The 14,298-nt window shown below is 39.0% G+C and overlaps 1 protein-coding gene across 11 annotated transcripts in view; it reads left to right on the top strand.

Moving 5' to 3' along the window:
• The window catches only part of Aak1 (AP2 associated kinase 1), a 174,910-nt gene extending 161,842 nt beyond the window's left edge, over positions 1-13,068 (top strand). For all 11 annotated transcript variants that reach the window (XM_046432278.2, XM_046432277.2, XM_046432276.2 and 8 more), the window contains one exon: positions 6,089-13,068. In XM_046432278.2, the coding sequence (XP_046288234.1) occupies positions 6,089-7,218 (1,130 nt within the window). In that variant the 3' untranslated portion in view covers positions 7,219-13,068. The remainder of the gene's footprint in view (positions 1-6,088) is intronic.
• The last annotated feature ends 1,230 nt before the right edge of the window (positions 13,069-14,298 follow it).

Consider the following 14,298-nt stretch of genomic DNA (forward strand, 5'->3'; position numbering starts at 1 on the left):
TTTTTTAATGTTACACTCTTGCACATGCACCCACATGTACACCCCTACATATTCCAATAAAATAATATTTTAAAATGTATGCTCAGGGATCTGCCATTAAAATTGAGCAAATACTATGTGCATATGTTTATATGCATTTGCTTTTATTCCAACTGTTTAAATAAGAGTAATAACTATCCTAGCAAACATCACAAATTGGGTTTTTTTTCCCCTTTACAGCATTCAAATAATGAAATCGCCAAATTCAATTCCCAATGTTTAAAAAAATACAGTTCTCAGAGGAGATAAAGTTTAAATGGACACTTCTAAATATGATTATAATCATTACAATTAATGATTCTTTTAGCAGACACATTTGACATCTAATTGAATGATGTTTTCTTCAAAGGTATCCTAGTTCACTTGGGAAGTTAATACTTATCTTAGTGATGCTGTCATCATTCACATTCTTTTTAAAACTCATCTTCTTAGAAATAACATTAAGGAACGCATAAGCAAATCACTTGTATTATCAAATTATACACTTTCAGCATCTGAAAGTATATTCTATTCACTTTTTCCACTACTCCTGCTTCTGGGTAACATTTAGCTATTTCCAAAAAGCAAAATCACCCCAGTAAGATGAAGAGTGGTTATTACTGAAGAGAGTAAAAAGAAGAATCCACAGAAAATTCCCAGAGAGACCTTACAAGAGAAAATGAACATGATCAGTCTTACTTTCCTTAATACTCTGAATAAGGGAACTTCATTTATAACTCCCATCTTTAGTATGGTTTAGAAAATTGAAAGATATGAGTTTTTAAAATACCTCTGAAAGAATCTGTCACTTTGTTCAGTGTCATTTGATATTGGAGTTGGCTCTTCTTTATTAGAATTAATTCATTAGAATTATAACTTAGGTTGCTAATAATTGGTGCAAAACAAACCCAGGAAAGTACCTGTTTTTCTCAAGATGCTTTGTTTTACTTTTAATACCCATTTTCTACTCTCCCAATAGAAAATTGGTGATTTTGATTCAAAACAACATAACCTTCCCCCAGGTCAGCAGTGATTCTGGCTTCAGTTGTGGGAGTGAGAGGACCTTTGGGCCGAGAGCCCAGAGGTATGGAAAGATCTGCATTCAGCTAAACAAATGAATGCTATAGACACATAAGGCCAAAATAATCTCCCATGATGAGGTTTTTCTGTGACCTCCAGGAGTCCTTGACTTTCTTAGTCTATTATCAGGGTCCTGTAGCAACTAACTTTAAGTTCAGGGATAAAAATTATGCACTTCTCAAATATACTGAATTAAGCAAATCATAGACTTCCTGGCAGAACAGAAAACTGTCAGATATTTAGAATGGAATCCTTGGTGAAACACTCAAGATTTGCAAAGCTGTTTTATGTTCCTCTCTAGAGACTAACTTTACCAATCCAAAATTAATCTTTTCATTTCCATACTGGTGATGTTCCTGAAGTTGGATGTGCTTAGGTTTCTTCAAGTGGAATGAATCTCAGATGGCTCCCATTTCAAAAAATCTGTACCAAGATCCTATTTCGATTTTCATGGGTTTCCTTTCACTAGGATGGGGGAGGGAGGCTCCTTGGGTAATGCTATCCTATACAAACAAAGTTACCAAATGGTGGTAGTTGCTATAATGGAAGACACTTTCTCGGTTCCCATTTTGTCGCAGTGTCCTGAATTTACTCTTTTCCTGTGAATATTCTACTCTGCCCTATTGCACACCCCTTTGTCACGTGGATGTATGTTTACCATAGGTCTTTAACCTGTCCTCCCCAAGAAGATAAAGCAAACAGATGTACATGAAGCTATCTTATGCAGTAAAAATGTGAAATTTGAACATTGCTTCACAAGTATTGTATAAATAACAAGTCTGTAAACAAATTTCTTATGTAAACTTACAGGGAAATAAAGACTTTTATCTGTTCAAATGAGAGCATGATGTTTAGAGATGTAAATAATTTAAAATAGCTGTTGTTTTCCTGAGTTGTAAACCCACTTTTGCTGAATGGATTTAAACACACTATTGAGTGACCAGAAAAGAAAAGGCGGACACATGTGAGAGACATACCGAGGACATTTTTATGAGTCATGCCACCTTAGAAAATAAAACCCCTTGTGGTCAAGTAGAACAAAGCCCCTATGGTATGACCAGACCTGGGATTGTAAAATAGAGTCCAGATTTGCAGCTGCCCTCCTTAAATTTAGTCTATAACATACCAAGGCCAAAGTAATTAAACATTCTAGATTAGTGAGGACAATTGTATGCCCAGTGAGAAATTGCTCTCATTTAATTGCCTCATAGGCTTGAGACATGCGGCATCACTGGCTAGTGTTGGCCCCCATCCAGTTGTGTGTTCTGCAGCTACCCAACATATGGCAGAACCAGATGCTTCTGTTTATTATCAAAGCCCAAAGGTCATGGAAATTCTTAGTGTGGTGCTCATCCCTTAATTCCTTAATTTGGGTCCCAAACTGAATATCGACTGATGCCACATTTCTGAGGTCTTATGAAGGGAATTTTGCTTTCTATTCACTAACTCCATGAGAAGGCTTTTCAGTACTCTTTATTTTCCATTTCTGGCAAGAATTATGTCTTTGATATTCCCCAAAGTGTTATTTATGTTTATGACATGGAGAAAAGTAAAATTCTAATTCATTGGACGAAGGAATATCCAACCCAAAATTTAACTTCAGACTTTGATTCTTGTGTGTGTGTGTGTGTGTGTGTGTGTGTGCGCGCGCGCGCGCATGCTCGGGATTGAACCCAGGGGCACTTAACCACTTCCCTGGCCCTTTTGATTTTTTTGAGACAGGGTTTCACTAAGTTGCTTAGGTCCTCGATAAGTTGCTGAGACTGGCTTTGAACTTGTGATCTTCCTGCCTCAGGCCCCTGAGTTGCTGGGATTACAAAAGTATGCCACCATGCTGGGCTCAGATTTTCCTTCTTTAGAAAGTACTCTGATGACTCTCATTAGTCAGACAGATAAATGTCCAGAGTCATCACATCTCAAATCATCAGGCACTTTTGGGGACTCCTTGCTACTCCCTGAAGCATAAGAGGTTTTACTGAAATCTACATAACTTGGAGCCTCAAAATTGACTAATATGGAGTCACCTCTAGAGTCTCCCTTCTGTTTACAGTGATTAGAATCTCTCCTTCTCTTGATTAATCTGTTTCTTGTTCTACCATCAAAAGAATTCCTTAAGGAAATGTAAATGTCTGGGCTTCCCTTTATTCTCTCGCATTTCTTTAGCCTTCAGAGTGCCAGGCCTACAGAGTTGCAAAGGGAGGTTATTCTATGCCCCAGTCACACTGGAACCTGCTCTAAAAAGAATGAAAAGATTGAGGGACTAAGTCTTCTCAGGAAAAATCATTAAATGTACTTTTCCAGTTTTACAAAAAAAGATGGATGCTCAAAGACAGATAGGAAATAGCTTCTGTCCTTGTTTTGAAGGAGACTAATTTCCCTTTCACACTTGATATTATAGTGTTTTTGTGACTGAACTTTTAAAAATTGTTGGCATTTTAAGTATGGTTTATCCCCTTACTTACCACTGAAGGTCATAGAATATGCTCTGAGTTGGAAGTTTTGTTTTATTTGTTTGTTTTTGTACCCAGGATTGAACCCAGAGGCACTTTCAGCCACATTCCCAGTTCTTTTTATTTTTTTGAGATGGGGTCTCACTAAGTTGCTTAGGGCCTCACTAAGTGCTGTGGCTGGCTTTGAACTTCTGATCCTCCTATCTCATCCTCCTGAGCCTCTGGGATTACAGGTGTGTACCACCACACCCAGCCCCAAACTCACTTTTTAACAAATAGTTTTGATTCATTTTAAATTTCCTAAAACCACCAACTTTGTCAAAGTAGTGTACTCCCCCGCCCCCAATTCTTTTGCAGTACAGGGGATTGAATTCATGGGCACTCTACCATTGAGCTACATCCCTGGTCCTTATTTATTTAGATGGGATCTTATTAAGTTGCTGAGGCTAGCCTTGAACTTGTGATCCTACTGCCTCAGCCTCCCAAGTAGCTGGAATTAATAGTGTTCATTTTGATTCTTGATTTAGATGATGCCCGAATTAGTCATTGGCTTGACTAAATTCTGCCCACTCTTTCCTTAATCTCTAAAAGATATTTTGCTTTCCTGCAGAATCAATATGACAGTGTCAGCTTTCAGAATAGTTTTGGAAGATGAAAAATTATACCTTAATTTTGGCAAATGAAAGTTTTTCCAGCTGTTGCTGTGCAAGGAAGTGATTTAAGGTTTTTAGGGGTCTCCTGTGTCTCTTTAAGGCTTGGTGATTTTCATTTTGGAAAAAATATTTTTCCCTTCAGAAATTGTTGCTTGGGTGTTGCTGAGACAATATATCAATATACTTGCCTGAGAATTAGGACTGTGTCTTTCCCACATATCTTGGAAGGGAAAAGTTATCCTATTTATCTCCTAACAGCTAACTGATGCCTTCATACCACCATGTAACTGCACATCTTCGAGTTCTAATACAAGGAAAAATTTATTCTCTTCAAAAACATAATCTTCAAAGACTGTTCCGAAAGTTAGTTAGCACCAGCACTTAAATTTCAAATTTGTAATTGACTAAATACATTCATACAGATAGAAAGGAAAATAAAAGTGAGTGGAAAAAAATACTTTTTGTTCCTGGAAAAAATAATACTTAAGGTCAGAACTGTTTAAAAAGAAAGCACTGCTAAAAAGTTATAGGATTCAGAGAAACATAGTATTTTTGTATAGTATCTTATAAAATGTTCAGACCTCTCTCTACATTCTCTTTACAATGTAATGTCTAAGTGACTGGTTTCCCAATAAACTAATTTTGATGCCTCTTCTGCTGTGTTCCGTGTGCTTAATTCAAGCAGAAACTTGAGAAGGGGATAATTTTTAGCAGAAATTTCTGCAAGCTAATGGTTTTCATAGAAGGGGAGAGGGCCTGTGTGGGAGGGGATAATTGAATTCCATCTGTATAGAAGTCCTGAGTCATCTATGACTCCAAATCATTGTACCTAACATTCTTATCCTGGTGGGTTGGGAAACTCCAATTGTGTCTCTTTATTGAGCCCACGATGATGATACCTTTACCCTGCCCCAACCGTCCTTTCTCTGGATTCTTCTTGCTTAGTTACATATGCCTTTTTCCTGCCCTCTTGCTAACATGTGCCCAATGACATACTTCTAACCTGCTAATATTTCTTGGAAGGTAAGCTCTCTTGCATTCTGATAATTGTCTATTTGATTTCAAAAGCCAGAGCACCCTGAGGCACCTCTACCTAGATAGGCATAGACTAGCCTTTAGCAGTTTGCTAAGATTCCATAATTACCCATACATTTTACTCCTTCTGCTTAAAGAACTTAATGATGGATTCATTTAAGCAGAGGAGGTCTTTGCTAACTCAGAAGACTGAAAACAAAATTCCAGAGCAACTCCAGCTGAAGGTGATTTTATTTAGTATGATTTTAATTCTGTATCCTCTGTTTAGAAAGTACCTTCAGTTGTTTTGATCTGGGCACCCCAGTGCTCTTTAGTAGTGCTGGTGATGTGAATCACCAAGTAAACTTGCACCTACTGAGCAGCCATGCTGGGCTGATTTTCCGAGGGTCTGTCCCTCTGCATGTGGAGCAGATGACCACATGACAGATACTAACTTGAGTTCATCCCCAGACAGTGTTTCTACATAATCCAAAACTTTCATGGCATATGTGGAGATGAGTGACTGGGTTTGTTTTCATTCCATGATGAGCCAGTGCCAGGTAGAGCAGGTGTCTGTGCCTGGCCCCGCGAGTAGGAGCATTGCGTAGTTATGCTGAATGTCTGTGTGCCTAACATCTTCATCTCCTTTCCTGCACATTGTGCCTATCATGTTCCAAAATGTGAGATAGTGATTGGTTGTGTTCCAGTCTGTGTGCAGTTTCCTTGCCTGACTTTTTTTTTCTGTTTTTTCCTTTTCCATTTTCAACACCTTTTATTTGTTCCCACAATGTTTCTGCCGCGGGTTGACTATTAAATGTTCCAAAAACAGTTGAACTGACCTACATGTTAATTCTGCATTTTATGCTTTTCTAGGTCTCCAGAGAGAGCCCAATCCCTGTCCTGTAATTACTGTAGAGCACTTTAAAGAATCAGCGGGCATTGAAGGCCTTCCCCTGTATCCAGACCCCTCCAGAGTACCTGGCTCAAAGACTCAGAACAACTTAGAATCTGACTATTTAGCCAGAGATGGCCCTTCAAGCAACAGCTCTTTCCACAGCAGTGAAGAGGAGGGGACTGACCTGGAGGGAGACATGCTAGACTGCAGTGGGTCTCGACCTCTCCTTATGGAGTCTGAAGAGGAGGATGAAAGCTGCAAGCCGTCCCAGGGGAAGCCAGGAGGAGCCGTTGCATTTGCTTCAACTGAAATCTCTGCTGAGCAAGCAAAAGCAATGCAAAGTGGAAGAAAGAACCAGTTCCAAACCCTTACGCAGCCAGCCACCGATGGTTTTAGTGAGCCAGATGTCTTCGCCACAGCCCCCTTCAGGAGCTCAAGAGTTCTAGCTGATGACATGGACATTTTCTCCAAAGCGCCATTTGTCTCCAAAGGCAGTGTGGCTCCTTCCCAGCCAGAGGAGGTAGATGTGTTCTTGAGAGCTCCTTTTACCAAGAAGAAAAGCATGGAGGAGTTACCACTTATCCAGAGCTCCTCTCAGGAACCACCTGCACAGACCAGTCTCCTCAGCCAGACAGGTGATGTCCCTCTGCTCTCAGGCCTTGAAAGAGCAGTGTACAGCTCTGTCCAAACTCAGTATTCCATAACTGGTTTTGTACAACAGTCTAACCACCCCTCCCATTCTGTCAAAGCAGTAGACCATCTTGACATTATCTCTCCCAGGGGAACCTCCCTGGAATCTGGGGGCCAGCCCAATGACAGAAGCAAAGGACCTCTGCCCCAGAAAGAAGCTGTCTCAGGCCCTATGGCTGGCAAACCATTCCGCCCCCAGTCTTTATCCAAATATTCCCGTCACTATAGCCCAGAAGATGAGCCAAGCCCAGAAGCCCAGCCAATTGCTGCATACAAAATTGTTTCCCAAACCAACAAGCAGTCAATAGCAGGCTCTGTTTCCATCACATCCCTTTCCTCCAGGACTACGGAACTACCAGCTGCTGATCCTTTTGCTTTAGCACCCTTTCCTTCAAAAGCAGGCAAGCAAAAACCTTAGGAGCAGTACCTGAGCCTAGGCCTCCACCTCTGCTCCACCCCACAAATATCACCACACCACTCCCAGCTGAGCCTTTTCAAGAAGAAATAGTATCAGTTATTTCCATCCCCTGCATCAGAGCAGAGTCTCTTCAACTCAACAAACTCAGTTGTAGTGACACTTGGTTGAAGCCCTTCTAAGTTATGCTTTATTTTGTTTTTATTGATTTCTAGACTTTCACACACTTCAATTTCCTTCCTAGAGGCCTTCCACTTCCACCCAGAACTCTGCTTCTCCCTCCATCCCTGCAAAACTGTTTTAATCCAGGAATATTTTACCCCAACCCCAGGGGCCATATTATTACTAGTATTAATTCCTGTAACTCCTCTTCTGAGTCATGTCCATTGAAGAGTCAAGATTAATCCCTCCAGGACTTAATACTCTTGGAAAAGGGAGATTTCTAGAAAAGAGCAATATAAAAATCCTGCATGTCAAGAGGAAGTATAATCTTGCAGCTACTAATCATTCTTGTAGAACCAGCAGCTCTTGAAGGATTCTGTGGATCTGTTTCTGAGTCTGTGTTCAAGCCAGGATGGCCCTCACGTGTGTCTGTGGGTGTGTGATGTGCATCAGATCCTTTCCTATGTAGAAATGCACGCAGATGGGAAAACTGTGCTTATTCTAATCATGTGAGCAGGGCCTTCCCACACTTTTTAAATTGGTATGGATGCACAGGCGCACACACACACGCACACACACACATGCACAAGCATCAGAAACATTTTTCCTCCAGGTTAATCCTATCCCACCATGCCTACCTCCACAATCAGATCACCCTTACTCCCATTTGCCTGCTGACCTAACCAACTTGAACCCTGTTTTTATTTAGTTTTTTTTTTTTTTTTTTTTTTTTTTTTATCATGGCAAAATTGTATCCATTGGAAGATGTAGGGAAATCTTGCTGGAACTGAGGTTCAGAGTGGATTTTTTTTTTTCCAGAATTTGCTCTGTGCTTTTAACAAATTTCCTTTACCTGGTTGTGAAAATTTAATTTTTTAAGTATATGTTTTCCCCTCACAACAGTAGAAAGGAGTGCCTTGTTACAATTCCAGCCACTGGGTAGTTTGGACTCAGTGCTGTCATTATGTAATTCATTAATCTCTAGACTAGGATACAAAATTAGTTTGCTTGTTTCCCCTTCCCCCACAAATCCTTATCTCTCTCTACTACCTCTTGAGGAAATATGAACCTGGGACATGTAAATAAATTTGGGAGAATGAAAAAGCTGAATTAGCTAGCCATGAAAAGTAAATTCTCTATTCTCTTTAGATGTTAAAGTAGGGCAGACAGGTGACTGGATTATGTTTTTGGAAGTATCTTTTATTTCTGGAAAGATCTGACTCATTCTTAGCTTTTTTCATACCATTTATTTTTAGTGCCTTAAAACCTTTGTCTCAATGGGAAGATTTCTGCTGAGGAAGCCCAATTTAATGGAAAGAGTCTCTGCATCAGTTTCAACCTGAGAGCTTCCTAAAACTTCTAGTAAATGTTAGTGATTTCTCCACTACTGGAGAAACTTGGAGAGTTGTGTACCAACCTAGATTAGTGATTTACAAATTATTGGAAGTTCATTCAAGAATCAAGCCTAAATGCCAAGTTCTACTGCGGTTGATTAGGTGTGCTATTCTTTCAAGGAGGTGGAGGTGTATACCTCGGTGGTAGAACATATTCTTAGTATGCCAAAACCCCAAGTTTGATCCACATCATGAAAAAATTCAAATTCAAAATCTTGATAATAAAATAAGAACAACTCCTTTAAAACACTTTTTGTTTTCTTAGTCTCCACCTATTTCAAATATCCATGTTAAAAGAGAAATAATTGGCACTGTGTTAGGGCTACTATCAATGATTTTTCGACTGAGGTCTTAACTGTGGCCAGAAACCTGTCTTTCACTTTAATGGATTCTAAGTGTTCAGTTTTAAGAATTTGCCTTCTCACAATTATTATTTCTGTCCCTCCCCTAATGTAACAATGTGTGCAAAATTGTATTTCCATTGAATAGCTTTGGTTAATGCACATGGAACTTTGCACCACAAACTTTTCCTATGGTAGTTATCAAGTGAAGCCCTCAAAGGCATGAGCTAGGAGGATAGGAATATTCAGAGAGTTCTTATCTGAAAAAACCTACTTGCCTGGCATAGTGGTATGCACCTCAAGTCTCAGCTACTGGGGAGTTTGAGGCAGGAAGATTGCTTGAGCCCAGGAGTTCAAAGCCAGCCTGGGCAACATAGAGAGACCTGTCTTTATTTTTAAAAAAAGAAAGGAAAAAAAAAGAAAAGAAGAGGGGGAAAAAAAGACAACAACTCTTTTAAAGTTAGAGGTCATTCTAACTCATTCTTCCAAATATTCAGGATTACCTCAGCCCTGCAAATGTTATTCCTTTGTTTATTTGATCACTTCCTCCTAATCAAGTGGCCATTTTAATTCTCAAGGTACAAATCAGAATAAAATCATGGTAATTTTATTATGTAGTTGAATTGTTTTTTGAAGGATAGATTTGCTCTTTTTCATGTTTGCTGTAGACCCACATGGGTGGAAACTACATGCCTTCTTCAAATAGGAAAATGAATGTAACCACATGCAAATTACTTTTTTCTTATTCATTGATGCATGAAGAAATTTTGACTTGTGGATTACATTAATTACAAGTTAATAATTGGTGGATTCTGAATACTATGGTAGGGTTTTATTCACTTTTCACTGGTTACTTTTGGATGGTAAAGAGTAAATGCATCAAAGATTAAGTGGCCTTGCCAGAGGCCATCCTATATCTGGAAATCTGGAAAATACCCTTTTTAAGGGAAATCAGGAGTGTTCAGTGTGTTATGAATTAGTAGCAAATGCATGTTTCCAATAACTAGACTGCAGCAATTTAATATTAAAGAGGAAAAAGAAAATATATAGTCAACAAAGTACTGCACTTTCTTGTTTTAGTTTGTGTTGTATGTTGTTTGCATTACACATTTGATATAGGAATTGTTGACCTTTCATTGCAGTGAAAAACAATGAACCAGGACATTTTTAGACAATGCATTAAGCCACAACATTTATTGATGACCTCTTAAAGAACACCTGTTAATTGACTAGCAGGCACTATTGAATTACTGAAGTTTTACTTCCAGTTTCTTGGGCTTGACAGCCTTTAGCTCCAAACCTCATGGTTAGATTGGAAAATGAAGTGAACAGAATTTTATGCTGAAGCAGATGCTCAGCAAGACCTAAGGAAATGTAGGTCATAAACCCTGTTTTGGTTTGGGCTCATTATCAAGTTGAAAATCTCATGTGCAGACTAGTATGTATGTGTTTACTGGCCGGTGTTGTATCCAAGTTCTGGCAACCAAGATCTCTTTTTCTCAACTTTCAAGAAGGATACTAATACTTTTCTGGCCCATTATTTATTTAGTACATTTTAGAATATATGCATGTCTGTGTTTTCAACTGCTTGGTGGACATTTTGCTGATGCATAAAGAAAGCACATTTAAGTATAATCACCAGGGTAATGTGATGATAGGAATTCTGTATTTTTTCCTTAAGCAATAAAAACATATCAAATTACATAATATGTATGCATTATATCAAATAGGAAATTTTATTATAGGAAATTAGAGAAGGGTGAGACCCAAAGTTCTCCTGAGCAGGAAAGAAACAACTTAAAATGGAGTAATTTGGGTCTCTTCTATGTTCATTGGAATGGAAATTGAAGAATACATCCCAGTCAACTCAGAAATGGTTGCTGGTCTCATAGCAGTTTTATTGAAAAACCTGGAAGCCAAATTATTTTGATGAGAAAAGTTACCTAAGAGAGTTGCAGGAGACTGCAGGAGGCAGGAGCCCCTTGTTAATGTCCACAACCATCTTGAGTTCTGGTCTTCAGTCCTTGCCTGAAGGAGTGAACATCGAAGATTTTAAATGGCATCGTACAATTTGAATCCTTAGTTTTTCCTTGTCCCTGTCAACTAATACTTGTTTTGTTGTTTTTTAAACCACCAGAACACTTAAAAACTTGTTAATGAAAACTTCACTAAAGGAAGAATTTCATAATACTTAAAATATAATAAAAAAATATCTGGTTGGAAATTGTTTTTGTTCTGTCCCTGGAAATCTTCCTGGCTCACCTATCTTGTTCTTATTCCCACTTCATTTCTTCAATTGACATTCCCCTGTTTTGACCATGTGAATAAGCGGATGATGAGAGATGTGGCTGAATGACCATGTTAACATTTAGTTGCTTCCCTTGGAACTACTATAAATAGTTTTGTAAGTTTCAGCCCAGCCTGTGAGATTGTCACCAATAACAATGAAATGACTGACCTTACCCATTTCTCTTAGACTATAAGGAGAGTTGGCAGGACTCCAGCCTTATTCTGTAGAGATATGACCTTGATCTCCACCTTGATCTTTTGTGGCCCACAATGCTTCAGAATGCAGGAACCAGTTTATGTGTGAAAGGACTCCAGAACAGCCGGCAGAAGTGGTTAAATGTTAACTATATGTGGCTTAGTCCAATATTCTCATAACCCAGCAATCTCTATGTGTGACACAGTTTTGAGTTTATACTAACAATGTTCTTGAAATCATGTCAGGGTTACCTCATTGCATTGTACTAGTACCAGCTATACATGTTTAAGAATCTGTTTGAAGCCAAACATGGTGGCACACACTTATAATCCCATCTGTTTGGGAGGCTGAGGCAGGAAGATCACAAGTTCCAGGGCCAGCCTGGGCAGCTTAGTGAAACCCTGTCTCAAAAACTAAAAAGGGCTGGAGCTGTAATTTACTGCTAGAGCACTTTTCTAGTATGCATGAAGCCCTGGCTTCAATGTTCAGTAGTGGGGGGAAAAAATCTGATTCCTTTTGGCAAGGAATTGCAGAAATAGGCTTTACCAACATCAGTTAAAGTAAGATGTGGGAGGAATGGAGGTGTAGCTCAGTGGTAGCAAGGGCCTGGGTTCAATACCCAGCATGGACCAAAAATAAGTGGAATGGGTTAGACTTTGGAAGGGAAGGGACACAATGCAACCTTTTCACTCAGAAAGGGCGAGTCAGTTGTATTCTCTGAGTCTACCAAAGAGTTCTGGTAGAGGAGTGTGAATGGAGTGTGGGTCTGTGTGTGTACATATATGTACATTCTATGCTTTCTTCCATGGTGTTAATTATGGCCCTTAACGGCATCCAAAGAATACTGAGAAGTGATCATCGATATCTGGCACAAGTAAATTCAGCTCCCTTTGCCCCAAACTCTCAAAGTTAGAACTGAAGTTGTTCTCAGTAGAAGTGAAGAAAATTGGCATTCATTGCCTTAGCCTCCTTCCCAAATAAGCATCATCTCATCTCCAAAGTAAGATTCAGTAGGGCTTATCCTAAGAACTTGTGAGTAGTGACAGTAGTGACCAGACACTGCAAGACTTGCAAGACATTACTCTGAGGGAACATTAAATATCAGTTTCTAGGGAATAGAAAACAAATTTAATAAAGGCCAAGGACCATGTTCGTTCCATGGAAAAAAGCTGAACTCCCTCCACTGACAGTATTTGGAGTTGACAGAATAAGAACGTCTACCCCTCTCTAAGGAGTATTGAGGTCATCAAGCATCAGAAAACAACAATGTGCAAACAGTCTCAAAGACTGTGAACAAGGGAAAGGAAGGGGAAAGACCACAATGTCAATTTTAACAGTTCTCACAATACCTCTTATTTGCAGACTATTGGATTTATGCTGTTGCACTCTTGGTGTGATCTATCTCATGTATCTGATAGTTTTTAAAAATAATTGAGTTGGAAACTTTATTAAAATGAACCTAATGAAATGACTTATACTTTGTGTTTTTTCTTTTTTTTTTTTTAAGAGAGAGAAAGAGAGAATTTCAATATTTATTTTTTAGTTTTCGGCGGACACAACATCCCTGTTTTTGTATGTGGTGCTGAGGATCAAACCCGGGCCGCACGCATGCCAGGCGAGCACGCCACCGCTTGAGCCACATCCCCAGCCCCTGTGTTTTTTCTTAAGTGAGATCTTCGTGTGATTGGAGGGATCCACAGCCATCTTGCCCTACTAAAAAGCCTAGTGATATTTTTTCCCCCCCGGTTTGTCCTGGGTCTTATGCATACTAAGCAATCACTCTACTGCTGAGCTACATTCTCAAACCTACTAATAAATTTTTAGTATTCCTAAAGGAGGAAAATAACATAGAGAAACATAGCATTAACATAGAGAAAAGTCTTAGAGAAATAAAGCTAGGAATTTTAAAAATCTACACTGTGATGGAGAACCTGCTTGCCTATTTCCTCCTCAAATTAAAAAAAATAACAGTGCTATCTAACTGAACTTGAGCTTAACATGATTCAGAGAGAGCTAGTTATAAGTTGTGTTCACAGGGATGGTGTTCAAAGATCCAGGAAAACAATCTATTTTGGTTCAATAAGACCATAGTTGCCAACTTTTTTTGAAAATGCAGCTATACTAGAGACTGAATAAAAACGGAAAGAGAATACTAATAAGACTGTCAGTGGGGCACATGGACCAAGAAGGGTTGATGAGCGAAACCCTTTGAGCACGGTTGAATGCTCAAGTAGCTGGGCTTAGGGGAGAAGGAGAAAGTCTAGAGAGGGAGCAAATGAAGGTGAAGGAATAAGATGATGAAAAGTACATGGATTCCACACATACCTACCACCCAATTTGTGGTTTCTAAATGCCCAGGTTCAAATGAGCCAGGTCTCCCAGGAGAAATGACTGATTTGAGGGCTAGAACAGGAAATGAATGAGATGAACCAGGAACATGGTGTAATTATAGTGCCAGAAAGTAAAAGAAGTACTTTAAAATAAAATGAAAGACATAGGGACATAAGAACCAATCTGAAAGAACTCCCGAGGTCAAAGAACAAGTTGAGCAATAAAATAAATGCCATGGTATGAAATTATAAGGTATAAAGTCAATAGCTATAAGCCTCCACTAATATTAAAATGATTATTGAATAAATGAAAAAAGACAAACCTAACATAAAATTTCAACTAATTTAGGTACATTCCCCACTACACAACT

This window comes from Marmota monax, unplaced genomic scaffold, assembly GCF_021218885.2.
Source record: "Marmota monax isolate L192 unplaced genomic scaffold, Marmota_monax_Labrador192_F-V1.1 WCK01_AAM20220418_F8-fsc00106, whole genome shotgun sequence".
Taxonomy (NCBI): Eukaryota; Metazoa; Chordata; class Mammalia; order Rodentia; family Sciuridae; genus Marmota; species Marmota monax.